Source organism: Malania oleifera, chromosome 1, assembly GCF_029873635.1.
Source record: "Malania oleifera isolate guangnan ecotype guangnan chromosome 1, ASM2987363v1, whole genome shotgun sequence".
NCBI lineage: Eukaryota > Viridiplantae > Streptophyta > Magnoliopsida > Santalales > Ximeniaceae > Malania > Malania oleifera.
This window is the reverse complement of record NC_080417.1, coordinates 33,621,466-33,637,297: the sequence shown is the minus strand read 5'-3', so window position 1 is coordinate 33,637,297 and position 15,832 is coordinate 33,621,466. Positions and strand designations below refer to the sequence as shown.

At 35.9% G+C, this 15,832-nt stretch overlaps 1 protein-coding gene across 1 annotated transcript; it reads left to right on the top strand.

Moving 5' to 3' along the window:
- Window positions 1-1,262: 1,262 nt before the first annotated feature.
- LOC131163396 (tubby-like F-box protein 5) lies at window positions 1,263-4,743 on the top strand. Its single transcript, XM_058119991.1, has 5 exons — window positions 1,263-1,751; window positions 2,516-2,903; window positions 2,999-3,086; window positions 3,572-3,701; window positions 3,792-4,743. The coding sequence occupies exons 2-5, from the start codon at window positions 2,553-2,555 to the stop codon at window positions 4,462-4,464; spliced, it is 1,242 nt and encodes a 413-aa protein (XP_057975974.1). The 5' UTR covers window positions 1,263-1,751; window positions 2,516-2,552; the 3' UTR covers window positions 4,465-4,743.
- The last annotated feature ends 11,089 nt before the right edge of the window (window positions 4,744-15,832 follow it).

Below are 15,832 nucleotides of genomic sequence, written 5' to 3'. Positions count from 1 at the left end.
TGTTTCTCAATTGTTGGACTGAATCTTCAATTGAGAATAAGGGCGTTAGGTTAATTGAGGATATGATATTTTAGTTAGATAAATATGTTAGTTATATTATGCAGACAAGATCCTTAAACTATGTTTATTTTCTTTTCAGAATGGACCATGGGAACAACAACATAAATGCTGAAAGTAGTGGCAACGTAGGAGCTTTCAGTGTGAGTGGCAGTGACTCTGAACAAGTGCTGCGTAGTGCAAGCCAACAGGTTATGACAGGTATTGTGTGGAACTTTAGGGGACAGAACTGCCCACTAGCTGACCCGGGCTGCTTTATCAAGCAATTTACTTGCAGGAAATCTCCGAATTTTACGGGAGGAGCCGATGCAATCGTTGCGAAGGAATGGATCCAAGAGATGAAATATATATTGACAAGTTTCCGCTGTTAAGATGAGTAGAAGGTTTTGTATGCTATTCTTAAAATGACTAGGGAGCCCAAGCATTGGTAGATGTTGGTGAAGTTATTCGAAGAAAATAGGGGAAATTCAACAACCCTGACATGAAACTGTTTTAAAGAAATTTTCTATGATCGATACATACACTCTCCCACCAAAGATGCTCAGGTGAAGGAGTTGATTGAATTGGCCAAACCGACCGATTGCACACCCCTGCCACAACTCATAATATTTGTTTGAATGTGAAAATATAATACTTTAAAATTAGTAGATCGCATTGTTGCTAGTTAACTATAATACTTTGTCGCATTATAATACCATATCATATGTTGTAAGGCTAATCTTGCTTCATTCACCCCTCATAATCATTAAAATGATTTTAAAATAAACTTAAGGATGTATTATTTATAATCTCAATTTTTTAGAATGGGATTAGAATTTTCAGTCACTATTTTTTTATGTATTTAGAAAAAATTTCTTTTTTACATTCTCCATATTCATACAGGTTGGAATTATAAAATAACAGCTAACTTGGTCATAAAAGAAGCTGAAATTGAATTAAAAAAGCTTGGTCTCGATCAAAATTTCTAAAAAATGGTTAGCCTATTAAGTCTTACAAAAAAAAAAAAAAAGGGAATTCTAAAAAATAATGAAGAAAATTCATTCAAACATTTACTATTGGTTATGGTTATGGAGCATGGTCAAACCCGAACACGGATGCTACCTCAGACCCGACCAATGTTGGATTGGATGCATCCGTTGAAGGCGTGGCTTTCAAAGGAAGAACCGATTCAAATTGACCCGATTAATAGTGGGCCGCCCGTTACCGATTTGCTGTCGTGCATTTCCTCTAAAACCCACCACTTCCAGAGCAGTCAACACAACCCCAATTTCCAAATTTCCAATCTCTCCCTCTCTGCTCCCTTCCCATTAAAAATTTGGGTTCTTTTTTGCGGATTCAAATATTTAGAGGAGGATTTACACTTCCGTCTTTCGATCCGATTTAAAGGGCTGCCAAGGATTTCGCCGTTGATCCAAGCTGTGGCGGCGATTCTTCCCGTCGAGGTGGTCGCGCTTGTTGCATCGACGTCGTTTGTGGCGGCCGGAGAGGGATGCGAAGCCGGCGATTGCGGTTGGCTATACCCTCTTTTGCGGCCTTTTCTCTCCGATCCGATCTTTCGCTCCTGATCTGAATTTGGGGGAAAAAAAAATTAGGGTTGGTTCCGTTGTTTGGGGCTGATAGTCATCGTTGGAAGGTTCGGCATTTCCGGTGCTTGAGTCTTATCGATCTGCTCTGTCTTTGCGCAAGTCGTACAGGTTAGTTCTTTTTGCGATTTATTAGCTACAATGCATCTGAGCTGCTTTAACGGATCTTAATGATCCGTTTCGTTGCCGAGAAAAGGAAAAGTATTTTATTTTATTTTTTTTATCGTTTGTTTTCTGTTGTTCTGCTTCGTGAAATGTGTAGGCGACGGCTCGACTTGGTCGATTGGGTGTATGAGACTCAGTCGACTGCAGGTTTTTATTTCCTGAATATAGGAGATTGTGGGAGAGCTAAGGATTGTGGGTTTTAATTCTTTTTCTCTTCCTTTAGAGTGTAGATTTCCTCAGCTGCCAAACGTATCGTAATCTCATTTTAAGAGAATAACTGGATTTGGAGCTGCTGAACTTTTAAATACAGATCTTTGATCGAGTACTCTTGTGTTTTAATTCGTAGTTTTCTCCTGCCATTTTTTTGGTTAGTACTGTGGACCTTTCTGTGATGGTTTCCTATTTATTTATTTATTTTTGGAAACGTTTAGTAAAGTGTGCAATGTCTGGAAAATATATATTAAGTAAGAGGAGGATAGGAGAATCGTTAAAAAGTTTTGAGCTTTCTGGTTGGAGGTTTTATAGAAGAGTGCGCATACCTACTTGCTGTAGATAGATTGATATCTAATTTCTTTAAAACATGTCGAGCGGGTTTGCTAAGCATTAAACGAAGTGACTAATCTATCTATTTTACATATTAAGCTTCAAAATTATGTGGATGTTGTACTGTGTTTTATGTTGAAGATTTTCATCTCTGTCAATATTTGCAGTTTAGCATTGAAGGAAAAATTGATTTGTTCAACTGAAATGTCCTTCAAAAGCATTGTGCGTGAGCTCAGAGAAATGAAAGATGGAATTGGAAATATGTCGAGGCGAGTGGAGGGGAAGCATTGGTTGCGTGGCAGAACAAGAACACATATTGCCCCTGACCAAGGTACCCCAGTTGAATCCATTCATCAGGGTCCATGGGCAAATCTACCGCCTGAATTGATCTTGGATATTATCAAGAGGGTAGAAGCAAGCGAAACCTCATGGCCTGCCAGGAATGTTGTCGTTTCTTGCGCTTCTGTTTGTAGGTCATGGAGGGAAACTACAAAAGACATTGTGAAGACTCCAGAAGAATGTGGAAGACTTACCTTCCCTATTTCATTGAAGCAGGTATTTTATTTGGCACGACATTATGTGCACTTGTGTTTTTTTTGGTTTGATTATGCTTTTGCAGCTGTGTAATTTCTCATCTTACTTCTATACAGCCTGGGCCACACGAATTGCCAATACAGTGCTTTGTTAAAAGGGATAGAGCGACTTCTACATATTATCTGTACATTGGTCTGACTCCTTGTAAGTCAAGTTCCTGCTCTTGTTTCATTGATTTGAGGTGTACTTAAAATGAACATAAAAGATCCTCACAAAATATGAATATTATGCAAATTAGAGTTGTTGCAGAAGTTCACTGCATTTGCAAATCCTTTGACAGTCCAATTTAATTTTAATTTTAAGTTATGATTGATCACCTTCCTTTCTTCCGGGCCCCTTCTGTTTTGCTTGTAATGACAATCTTTTCACTTGCCATCCATAGTGCTTAATGTAATCTGGCTTTTAATACACGGTCATAGGAGTCAAGACTTTGGATAGAAGTGTTCTGGTGGGAAGGAAAAGTACTGGGAACTACCTCCAATAATTCTGAGTGTCATTATGTTTGTAATTTTCATCTCTCATCATACTGAAAACATATGAAGAATAACAAAAGTTTGTAAATGCTTTGATGGAATGGAAAATCATTATCCAATGAGAGGCATGTCACTAAAGATTTGTTGAATTCACAGCTGAGGGCGAGCGGGATAAATTGTTGTTGGCAGCCAGAAAAATCAGAAGGGCAACAGGCACGGACTTTGTGATATCTTTAACCGCAAATGATTTTTCCAGAGCCAGCAATACATATCTTGGAAAATTAAGGCAAGCCTTTGCTTTTATGCACAATACTTGTCTTTGTATGATTATAATCATTTCATGATCCTAACAATTTTGTCATTCAATTTGTACCAGGTCTAATTTTTTGGGTACGAAGTTCACCATATATGACAGCCAACCTCCATGTAATGCTGTAGTTCAACGACGTAGCAAGTCAAGCCGGAGATTCCATTCTAAGCAGGTGTCTCCAAGATTACCTGCATGTAACTATAGTGTGGGTACCATCTCCTATGAGCTCAACGTCCTCCGCACAAGGGGACCTAGGAGAATGCACTGTGTCATGCAGTCTATTCCTATCTCTTCTATTCAGGAGGGAGGGACTGCACCAACACCATCATCGTTTGCACACCCCTTAGACGAGCACTATTCTTCCTTGCCAGCCTTGGTAGGGAAAGATTCAGTTGCAGATTCCTGCACCCTGAGCCTCTCAGAGACTCCAGAATCTATCCAGGATATAGTTGAGCCGCTGATTCTTAAAAACAAACCTCCCAGATGGCATGAACAGCTACAGTGCTGGTGCCTAAATTTCAAAGGGCGTGTTACGGTGGCGTCTGTAAAAAATTTTCAACTTGTGGCAGCGGTTGATCCTTCCCACAATATTTCGGCTGCAGAGCAAGAAAAAGTAATTTTACAGTTTGGAAAGATTGGAAAGGATATCTTCACAATGGATTATCGCTACCCACTCTCTGCTTTCCAAGCCTTTGCAATTTGTTTGAGCAGCTTTGATACCAAACCAGCTTGTGAATGACACCAATGTTGCTCCTCAATCATGGTCATCAGTTGCTTAATTGCTTCCCATAAGCGGTGAATTTATATATTTTCTGTTTTAGAGAGCTCAATGTGCATGGCCATATGTCAACTGAGAATCATAGCTGTGCAGTCAGTAGTTTGTCTGATAGGGCCTCAGATCATAAAATTTATGTTGTATCTTAGTTTTTTTGGTCCAACTCAAATTTCCTTATCTTGCTTTGGTGACATTTTTCAGAAGATTAACAAAGAAAAACGAAAAGGCCTGCAGGTTGTATGATTTTAGTTGCATTGTGGTTTCTTACCTTAGGCATTTGTGGGTTGTTCATAACTGGACGGCTTTACAGTTTGGTCACATGTTCTTTTAAACTTTTTTTTCTTTTTTTCAGGTTCATACATCTCCTGCCATTTTCATTCTAATGGACTTCATTGCCTCTGCACAAACTATGGTTAACATTTTTGTTGATTCCTGATTTGGAACTTCATATCTATGGTTGCACGCATTTCTGTCTCTTTTGGTTTTTGTGTTGATTCTTTCTTGTGTAATTATCTTTTTACCCCCCTTCTTCCTCAACTGTTCCCCACCCTAATAACAATTGAGAGTTGTGGTTGCCATGGGGTTTTTGCCCTTGGATATGTGCGCAACTTTCTTGCTCGAAGTGGATTGAGCGGCCTGGGCTGGATATTTTGATCGGCGGGCAGGAAAATTTTGAAAGAGGATTCAGGTTCACGGATTCAAGCGAGGACAAAATATAAAGGTTCGTGACTGCTTGGAAGCGTAATTGAGATTATTAAATTCTGCCCCTTAACATGGTTGATTTCTACTTTCCTGTTGGTGAATTTTGTGGAGAACGGAATGCACGGTAGAAAGAAAAAGCAGCAAACCGAAAAACTTTATGCTAAGTTTTGGATTCTTCTGATATTGATATGTGACAAGGAGATTGAAATTGTTTCGATGTAGATTTTGACATGGTTGCACCGCACGATCAGGAAAATCGAGCTGCCTACAGCTGGGATTCTTACTGAAGCGGCTGGTTTGGCATTTGGCATCTCCCTCCTCCCCCTCTTAAAAATCTCCTTTTCCTCGTTCCTTTTCTTTTCAACTTTGGTTACAGTGGTTTGCAAGTGCTCGTGCAAGGAGCACAATTCTTCATTCGGCAAATGCATGGAATAATTGACAAAGGTCTCAATAACTTTTCATCATTGACAATTCACTATTAAACCCTAAAATTCCCAATCTTTTTAATGTGTCGCATTTGATTCGTCGAATGAAATGAGGTGTGAGAGGAATGATGCAAGAAGCTGAATGAAAAACATAAAAAAAATCAAACGAAGTGGTTTGATTTCGATTCTACGTCTCTTCGCAAGACTTATTGTAACGGAACAAAAATGGTGTTCTGTTTTCATGCTTGAATGTGCCTAGATTCGAATAAAGATAAACAGATATTAAATTAATATCATTTTAAAGTATCAATTTATTATGAGTAAAATTGATTTTTTTTCATATATGATTAATAGTCGATTGATGCAAAATTAATTTGCCAATAAAGCTAAATTTAAAAATTTTTTTTTTTGATAATTTTTAAAAATTGAAAGAGTAAAAAATATCATATTTGAAATGATCAAATGAATCAATACCCAAGTTCAGTTGGTACCACAATTGATGCAATGCGCATAGGTCCTTTTAATAAAAAGAAGAAAATTCGTGCATTAATTAGGCTTACAAGGATGCTGATTTGGCAGAAAAAGGTCATGACGTGTCGTGGGCCCACACTCAGGCTCCGCCTCCCTTCTCGTCGCCCATTTCAAGATTCCAGCTGGCTATGTATCACTTGCTCTGTCATGAGCTGGTGTCATGTCAGCACTAGAGGTTGTTATTTGGCCAAATTAATGTTTGTGTTCGATTGATAAATATTAAATTACACGACTTATTAAATCAATTTTTTTACTATTAATTATATTTTAAAATTTTGAATGATCGTAAATTAGCTGGCGCAACTTAAAACTAAATATTAAATTGATAGCAGTAAAAGGGTTTATAGCAATACTTGATATTATTATTCTTATTGCAATTGAAACTTCTTTCTTAACAAAAAGTGTAAAGAATCATTTTTAACGCATATATATATATATATATATATATATATATGATCAAATCGATACTGAAAATATTATAATAATGCAAAGAGAGAGAGAGAAATTGATAATAAAAATGAGTCAATCTAATAAATATTATGATAATAAAATAATCAACAAATTAATAACAAATTTGAGGTTGATATACATTGTCAAACTTAAATGTGCTAAACTAGTTGTCATAAGGGGTTATTTGGCATAATTTGTGCTTTGTATTTTCTATTTTGCTTTTTGTATAGGAAAAGAATGGATTATAATATTGAATTTATTTATTAATAATTTTTTATTTTTGTTGCGATTTGTAGCAACTTTTGAAAGAAATTAAAAATTATATCATATTATTTTCAATAGTTTTAATCGTGTGTTTTTAGAATATTTTTAGTATTCAGAATTAGCCTGCGAATCAAATCATTCATCATTTTATACATATTTTTTTGATTAAAATTGACCATATGACTTATAATATAATTTAAGTAAAAGTATTGATAGGATTTTTGAAAATTAAAAAAATTAATTGAGTTATTTAAATATATTTTTATTATTTTTAGTTATCGTGCTAGTAATATTGTCCTTGTAACACTAAAAAAATGAATTTTGAAATGTAGTAATTAAATAAGACAATTACAAAAAAAAAAAAAAAACTTCATTTTTTATCGTAGCATTCATTACTTTGTGTTTATATTTATTTTCTTTTTACTAACAAAATGATCAATTGTTTAGTCAAGTTTTTAATTTTTTAGTTTTAGAAATATTATCAAATAGGTTGTTAATTTTCTATTTTTAATTTTTGTTTCCGATTTCAAAGTCCAACCGAAAAAGCTTTATAAGATTAAAAAGGTCCATTAAGCGTCTCATAGCTATGTTATAATAGGCCCGAATACTTCACAACTTATCAATGAATATAACTCTTTTGGTATGAATAGTCTTTTATTTTTTGAAATTTTAATAGTGATGCAAAACAAATTCTAGCTTACGAGAGATTCGAATAGAAATTTTTTAAACTACATTGACAGATTAAAGAGCCCTAAAGAAAGAGGGCCACAAAGGGGGAAAGGAAAAGAAAAGAAAAGAACAAAAAAGAGAAGAGAAAATCTAGCAATAGATATGGCTTTTGAAATGGACACTTCCAATAACTACCTAGTGCCTTTTGGCAGTGTTTAATGATTTGATGAGAAAACATGAAAGATAATAGAAGCAAAGCACAAGAAGAGGAGCCACACTCAATGGGTCTTGCCTTTGAAACAAACCTACACCATCAAATAACGTAATCTTTCATCAAAAAACACTTTTTGCTTATGATTTGTCAAAAGAAAAGGGAATGGAGAAGGGTGAGGTGTAGCCGTGTAGGGCATGGTTTTCCACAATCCTAGGGCTATCCACCCTTGTGCTTTGTGTGCATCCCCCTAAACTTTCCATTCCCTTTCTTCTAAGGTAAGTCACCATTTGTGATATGCATCTTCTCTAACTCGACTAGGTCTCAAATATCTCTTTTTAGGCTTTTGTCCTTTCTTGGAGCTTATTTTCTTGAATCTATCTTTTATTCTAATATTATGTTATCTTATTGTTATTATTATTATTATTATTTTAATTTTTTTTTTATTTTGAAAAAAGCTACTATACATGTTATGTCTCGGTGGGAGTGACAAAAACGGGTCCAAACCTGATGAGTGACCCATGATCTGCCCGTTTAAACTGAATTTCGGTTTAATACAAGCTGACTCATTTATAAACGGGTAAACCCGGCCCAACCCATTTATTAAACGGGTTAGTCATGTTCGGATTGGGTCACCCATGACCTGTTTAAACGTAAAATAAAGGAATGTGTTTTTTTTTTTTCAAAATGTCATTTTATATGAAATGTTTTAATTTTTTTTAAAAATAAATCAATTATATTTTTTAAATAAGGGACCCGTTTATTAAACGTGCGGATTTGGGTTTATATAGTAATCATCCGTTAATAAAGAGGGTCAATCCGAACCCGAACCCGTTTAATCCCGACCCGTTTATGACCCGTCTGAACCCGATTTGTTAACTTCTTTTGCCACCCCTATATCTTAGTAAGAGATTATTTACGCGTGGAAAATAATTTTTATTTTTTATTTAAATTTTATTTAAATTTTTTTTTACAATACTTGTATGAAATAAGTCAACAATGACAACAAATTTTGGCACCATATATAAATCACAACATTTGTAGAGTAGGGCAAAGGGTCCTTAGATTTTTAGGTCGGCTGGTGGTACAAGTTTTCCATGCTATTGACACACCCCGTCCTTTATATATATATAATTTTTATTTTTAAATTTTTTATACAGTTACTATGCATGTTATATCTTAAGAGGTTTAGTAAATAAAAAGAGTTCATTAATTTTAATTTAAATCATTGCGAGTTCTACTTTTATCAAGAGGTAGTTAACTACAAACAAATTGGTGCTAAGATTTTGAATGGAGGATAAAAAAAAACATTAAAAAATAATGCAAAATTAATACAGATGTAGAAATGAGCCTTCAATCAAATGGTTCATTTTCTTGGGTTCAAATTGACAAATTCAATTTCAAGTATCGATGTTAGTGTGGGACATAGGTTCATTATTTTGTTTGTCACCTTTGTTTTTTTTCAAAGATAAAGAATTTGTCGGGGACGCTGAATTTTAAAAGCTGCTTAAAAATTTTTGAAAAATTGAAAAGAATAAAAACAAAAAACAAAGAAATGAACAAGAATGGATGAAAAACAACAATTCATCAATTGTTTTTTCTTAAGTGTAAACATAGGCCAAACGGAGTGCAACCCATATACATTCTGGATGCATGAACAGCCCGTGAAAAGAGACCTTGTGTTATGTACAAAGCCAATAAATAAATAAATAAATAAGTTATTTTACGTTTTATAAATTCCTCATTGATAAATTTTAACACATTTGTTCCATTTTAACTCATTTCAAAGAGAAAAATTTTGTTAGAGGAACACTACAATAAAATTTACTTTAGATAGTATTTGACAAATGCTATAAATTAATTTTGTAGTTCTCACAAAAATACCTTATTCAACAATATTAAAAAAAATACTGATTTTTCACTCATGATCTTACATCAAATGTGTACTAGGGAGGTATTAAGCTTATAAGGATGGTTTGAACTCCAACTATGTGAGACACCTTTTATACGACAAACTCGCGAGATAAGTGGGCCAAAACATACAATACTTTATTGTAGTTGGGTCTAAGACTTTTATATTTGGTATTAGATCTACCCTAAGAGTACCATCATGTGGGCAAATTCTATGTAGAAGTGTAAATCACTCTAACGAGGACGTTAGACATTATACGAGAGATCATGTCACGATCCCATATCAGATGAGTACTAGGAATATTGTGCACAATTGGCGCTTTGATACCAATTGTTGTGCAAATCTGATACTGATTGTTGTTCTCAACAATCAGCCTTCAAAAACCAATTGTTGGTGTCAAATGTGCACAACGAAAGAGCTCACACAAACTCTCCTTGAAACAATCAATGGAACAAGTAAGCAAACACTCGATGATGAACTATATGAACCTAGAAATCACTCAACAATGAGAATCAATGAAAGCAATAATCAAATGACAAGAACTATCAATGAAGCTTACACCAAGCTTTGAAACTTACTTGAAGCTTAATTTCTTCTAGGGTTACATAATAATCATTATATTACAATCTAATGCGTACTGAAGACCTATAGTTGATCTAAAACACTTCTATAGCAATCCCCCAGAGAAAATCCCTCTGATTAGCCCAATCTATTGATCTCAGATTCAAGAATCCATGACGTTTGCAAGTGAAACCGTCGACGATTTGAAGCCCAGAAAATTGCCTTCGCAGCACTACCTGAAATCATCGACAGTTAGGCCCTAAACCATCTACGATTTACACTCCATGGTTGCAACCTGAATCTCTCTTTTGGTCCCTTACTTCACGGTGCATTCCACGGTACATGCGTTCCACTCAGAATATGATCCACATCCTCAATAATCTCCGCCTTGGCGAATATTCACCACCTAGGAGAAATAAGAAAGCATAATCCCCTCGCTACTCCACTTGAGCTAGTAGATAATGACCTGTCTCCCCTCAAACACCTCGAGACGTAAACCAAGTCCAAGCGACACTTGAACTTGACTGTGGTAACAGGAACTCCACCTAGCTGAACACCCAACTCCTTGAACGATCCTTTGAACCATAATGCTACCTTAGCAGCCTCAACCACTACCAAGAACTATGATCTAGTTATAACTAGCACACGTTGAGACTATACCTTGGACTCCCAAAAATTAGGCCTTCCCACAACATACCCTGTTGCAAACCTCCTATCTTCCAAGTCCCCTATGTAGCCTCCATCTGCGAACCTCACAACTGATAGATCCCTTTGTTGCTCACCGAAGTACCAAACTACATTGGTGTAGGAAACCTTTGACATAGCTCGAACATCACTGTCTGTCCTTAAGTATTGAGCGGTAGACTATTTACTTAGATTTGCCAACGGTGTACCGGTGATCGATTTAGCACTAACCATGCTAAACCACACCAACACCTAATCCCCAAAACCAACATGAGATAACCACAATCTCCATGTAGTTTTGTCCACACAATCGCCCCAAGATAACACCAATCTCCCCGTAGCTATGACTACAAAGTCACTACAAGATAATCCCAATCTCCTTATAACTTTAACCTTGTGAATTTCCAACCCAAGAACTCTTGGAAGCACTCAAAACCTTCATGTCAACTTCCTTTCTCAATAGAGTCCCCAATTGATTTACCTCAGTCGGAACCTTCCCAGCAATTGGAACGTCTCTCACATAAAAAAAAAAAATACTTGCCCACTTGCAGCCTATCTCCCTCTCCCCCTCTGGGAGCATCACTAACCCCCACATCTGATTCTTATACAATACCTCCATCTCCTCCACCATGACACCTATCCACATACCATTCTCCTGGCTATGCACTACCTTTTAAAAGGTAGTAGGATCCTTCCTGGTAGTAATGGTTGCATAAGACATTAGATCACACCTTGGCGATGGCCTAATAGTGCCTCTGAACCCATTGTGATCCTACTGGTCTCTCGAGTTTGAACTCCCTGCGTTTCTATCCTGAGTTTATAACTCCACCTACATCACAGTTTCCTTTCTACTCTTGTATGTCCTGTAATACTGCAAGTCTCCTGAGTTAGAACTCCCCACACTTTTGCTGTGAGTCTCCAACTCCACCTACACAACATGCACATTGCTACTACTACAACTTTCTAGCACCGGTTTCTCTTCATCTACCTGAGTAAATTGTCCAATGGCTTTAACACCTTAAACCATGTCTCCACCAATCACCACCCTATTTGCCATTGGATCACTTAGTTTGAACCCATTTTTCTTATATACCTGGTTGGCTCGCCAAGGCTTGGGTCCGTAACTACCAAAAATAATATTTATAAAACCTAACTATTCCCAAGTTCAGTAGAAAGTGGGGAAGTCGAGTGTTGATCCATAGGGACTAAACCGTGTAGTTGTAAAATTTTTTTTAATTAGTTTATTAATGCATTGTGTAAAAAGAAAGATAAAAAGATGATATTTTGCAATGAGTGAAATCTAACCAACCACAGGAAAGCAAGTAAAAACTATATTACCCTACTCCTAACAAGTAGTGCTGAGATTATGTATTAGGTGTTGGACTTCTTGCCTCTAACTACGTTCAACCAGGAATACATAAGAGTACTAACCTGTGTTGTCTCAGGCCAAAGCGGGAGAAGGTCATTTGAAGGCACAGGGTAGCAAGGGTGCACCAACTATCTGGAGCACGGTTGGGAATCGGAGTATACCCTGTCTCAATGATCACGAACACCTCTGCGTATCCATAGCCAACTACTTATCCAGATTGAAACAATAGTAGTGTTATTCCTTACTGCAGCCTTTCATCATTCATCAAAGCAATAAATCAAAAGCGGTAAAGGAAAGCATGTAAAAGAAAGCGGTAAGGAGAAAGCAAGTAAAATATCGATCCTTTGTATTCAATACGTTTGTCATCAATGCCAGAAGGAAAAAGAGAATGATTATTTTATATACACAGAGATTACACAAATGCCGCTGGTTGTCATAGGCCGTCAGATACTTCATACACACACTGAAATAAGAATTGAAATATGCTCTACTTTTACTCTAACTTAGCTCTCAATGATGTTTTAGGTCTCTCACCAACCTAAGAGAGGCCAAAAGGGAACCCAGAGCTTGTGTTCATAGCGAATACTTATAGGCTCTAGGGTTTACAAAGTTTGTTTGGCAGTTTAGGAAAGTATGCATCAAATCTCGCATAGAAGATCATCGCTGTCGACCAAGTCGCCCCTGTGCTTTCCTTGACCGTGCCCTGGTTGATTCTCTCGGGAAAACAAGGATTCGAATCTTCAGCATTATTGACTCAGTCATGCCATAAGGTCTTGCTAGTCGAGTTGATAGTCGAGGCTTGCAGGATCTCAAACTTTAGGGTATCTTAGGCACTCGACATAGTCGCCCTTCATGGTTTCTCTAGTCGAACACTTCGTCGAGGCTCTCAGTAATTCTAATCTGAATTCTGGCACAGTATCTCGACATGGTCGACCTAGAGAGTCACTTGGTCGAGGAATTGATCGATCCTTGTAGCAATTCTTCCTCAGTCTGAACCTGGGAACCTACGAGTAAAGACTTAGTCGCCCCCTTATACTGCTTGTCGCACCACTTCATCGAGCAAAGCCTTATTGTCCTTTGATGATTTGGAGCTTCAGGAGTTTGGTTGAGCATCTGATTTGAGCTTTGCGTGTCCCTAAATTCTCCTTTAGCTTCTCGTACACCTAATTCCTTGGTTTTAACTAGTTTTTCCTAAAAATACGAACAAACCTTGTATAGTTATGAATAATGATAACTCTGAGTAATTATGTAATAAAACAAGGATAAACAAAGGTAAATGAGGGTCTTAAATCATGCATTTTAGGGACTCATCACAACCCCCAACTTACACTTTGCTAGTCCTCGAACAAAGTAAAAGCTAAGAAAACTACTAAATCATATCTACTTCCTTTTTCGTGGGAAACACAGTTGCATTTACCTTATGCAACAATGTTGATTAAGGAGTAATCCCAAGATGGAGGGGGGGGGGGGGGTGAATTGGGTATTTTAAAAAATTCTTTGAAACTTATTTACCAATCAATCCCTATTTCTATGCCTAACTAATTAATAGCTGGAATTTGATGTTGATTTGAATTACTAAATCAATGAATTTCCCTTTACCCAATTAAATGCGTGTAAAGTTATTCAACATACACAAGCAAGCAAGAAATTGAAATATGATGCGGAAAATAAAAAGGATAAGGGAAGAGAGAATGCAACCATAATTTTACGAGGTTTAGCCAACCCGACCTACTTCCTCGCCTTGAGCAACCCACTCAAGGATTCTACTATAATCCTTGCTCCTTAAATTGGGACGGAGCTTCCCTTACAATCCGCTGCTTACAAGAGGTACAACTCCCTCCTAATCCGTTGCTTACAAGAGACACAACTCTCTCCTCAACCCCAGTTCACAAACCAAACCTTGAATACAATTTAATCTGCAAAACACTCAATGTTACTTCTAACAAAGTTAGTGAGTACAATTCAAAGTCCTAGTACATAATCATATGATAAAACTTGAATCTCAAAATGTATGAAACGATGCAATCGTTTATATATGATATGCTTCAACACACAATTCCCTCTTTAACAAAAAATTCACAGGCAAAGATATATTTGAAATGCGTTGGAGTATATTAGGGTTCTAGTTCACTTTGTAAAGTTGCACAAATATATCTAATGTGAACTTGTTAAAAGCTTTATCTTGGATATTTTATCAATCTATATCAAAAAGCTTTCTTTCAAATATTTAATCACAACCCAATCTTTGTAATATGCAAATATATATATGATATGTAATTCGAAGATCAAAATACTGAGCATAAGGTTTTCCAAACAATTTATCCCTCAATAAAATAAATATTTATGAATACCAAGGATATATATATTCAAGTGTTTTAATATATCTAAAATATGAATCCGTAAACTGAATACACACTTGAATCAAACTATTCAATCAATGACAAAACCTTAATCAAGTAGTGAGATAATCCAAATAATCATGTGAAAATATACTCACTATAAATCACCCGACTTATTTCAACAATAGATTTTGAATGAGAAGTTCTTTGAAAAATAGATATACTCTTGAATCAAACACTATTCAACCAATAGCTAAAACCTTTCTCAAGTAATGATCTTGTTAAAAAAAATATTTATATGTATATGCACATTCAAGATCAATTTCTCTAATGATATTCAATAACAAGTACTGAGATGAGAAATTCTTGAAAATAATAACTTGAATGATCAAACTTCAATACTAGAATGAAATAAAATATATACGTGAGTTCCCTTCTGATTTTCTAAATTGATTTGCTCAAAGACAATGTGTAGAATGAAGTGCAGGCAATCGTATATCAATCAGCTCAAGTTTCTCTATTCTCTTTCAATAAGATGTGTTCTTCTTTTCTTGTGTGTCTTAGCTATGTTCTAGGGTTTAGATATTTAGTATTTATAGTGTCTTACCCTTAGGATTGATCTCAACCGTTGGATCAAATAAAAAGCTCGCGAGTTCTATTAATAAAAATATGATTTTTAAATTTTCCCACGACTTCAGGATACTAAAGTTGAAGTTCAGGCTACTAAAGTGACTTCGGGTGACTGAAGTTCCAGTTCAGGAAACCGAAGTACCTCGGCCAGATTCTGTTTTTCCCATTAATTCTTTAGGCTACCGAACTTTATCTTCAGACTATCGAAAAAATTCTTCAAGCGACTAAAGTTGAGTTCAGGCTACCAAAGTGCCCTTTTTCTCAATTTTTCTTTTCTAATTTAAAAATTTGCTTTGCTTTATTTCTTTGGTCTTTTATAAAACATATTTTCCATGATTTTAAAAGTATTTCTAAGTCCATGAAAGTCCCCTAATGATATACATGAAATGCATGAATCCTAAAATCATTTTAAGTTATGTTGAGCCTCAAATTAAATCATATGAAAATATAAGTACATGAATTCTAAATACCCATTCCCAAGATGTTCTTGAACTTTGCCACTTGCATCTTGATTCGCGTACTCTTTGAGTTCCATGGATCTTGCCAAGATTTGTAAGCTTTACTTGAACACTTACCCGAACCCTG

What these genes read in the sequence shown, in the direction of transcription:
- LOC131163396 (XM_058119991.1), top strand. Translation starts at nt 2,553, where the DNA reads ATGTCCTTCAAAAGCATTGTGCGTGAGCTCAGAGAAATGAAAGATGGA. An exon ending in TCCCTATTTCATTGAAGCAG is followed by an intron (nt 2,904 to 2,998) that starts GTATTTTATTTG and finishes ACTTCTATACAG; the next exon opens with CCTGGGCCACACGAATTGCC. An exon ending in ACATATCTTGGAAAATTAAG is followed by an intron (nt 3,702 to 3,791) that starts GCAAGCCTTTGC and finishes AATTTGTACCAG; the next exon opens with GTCTAATTTTTTGGGTACGA.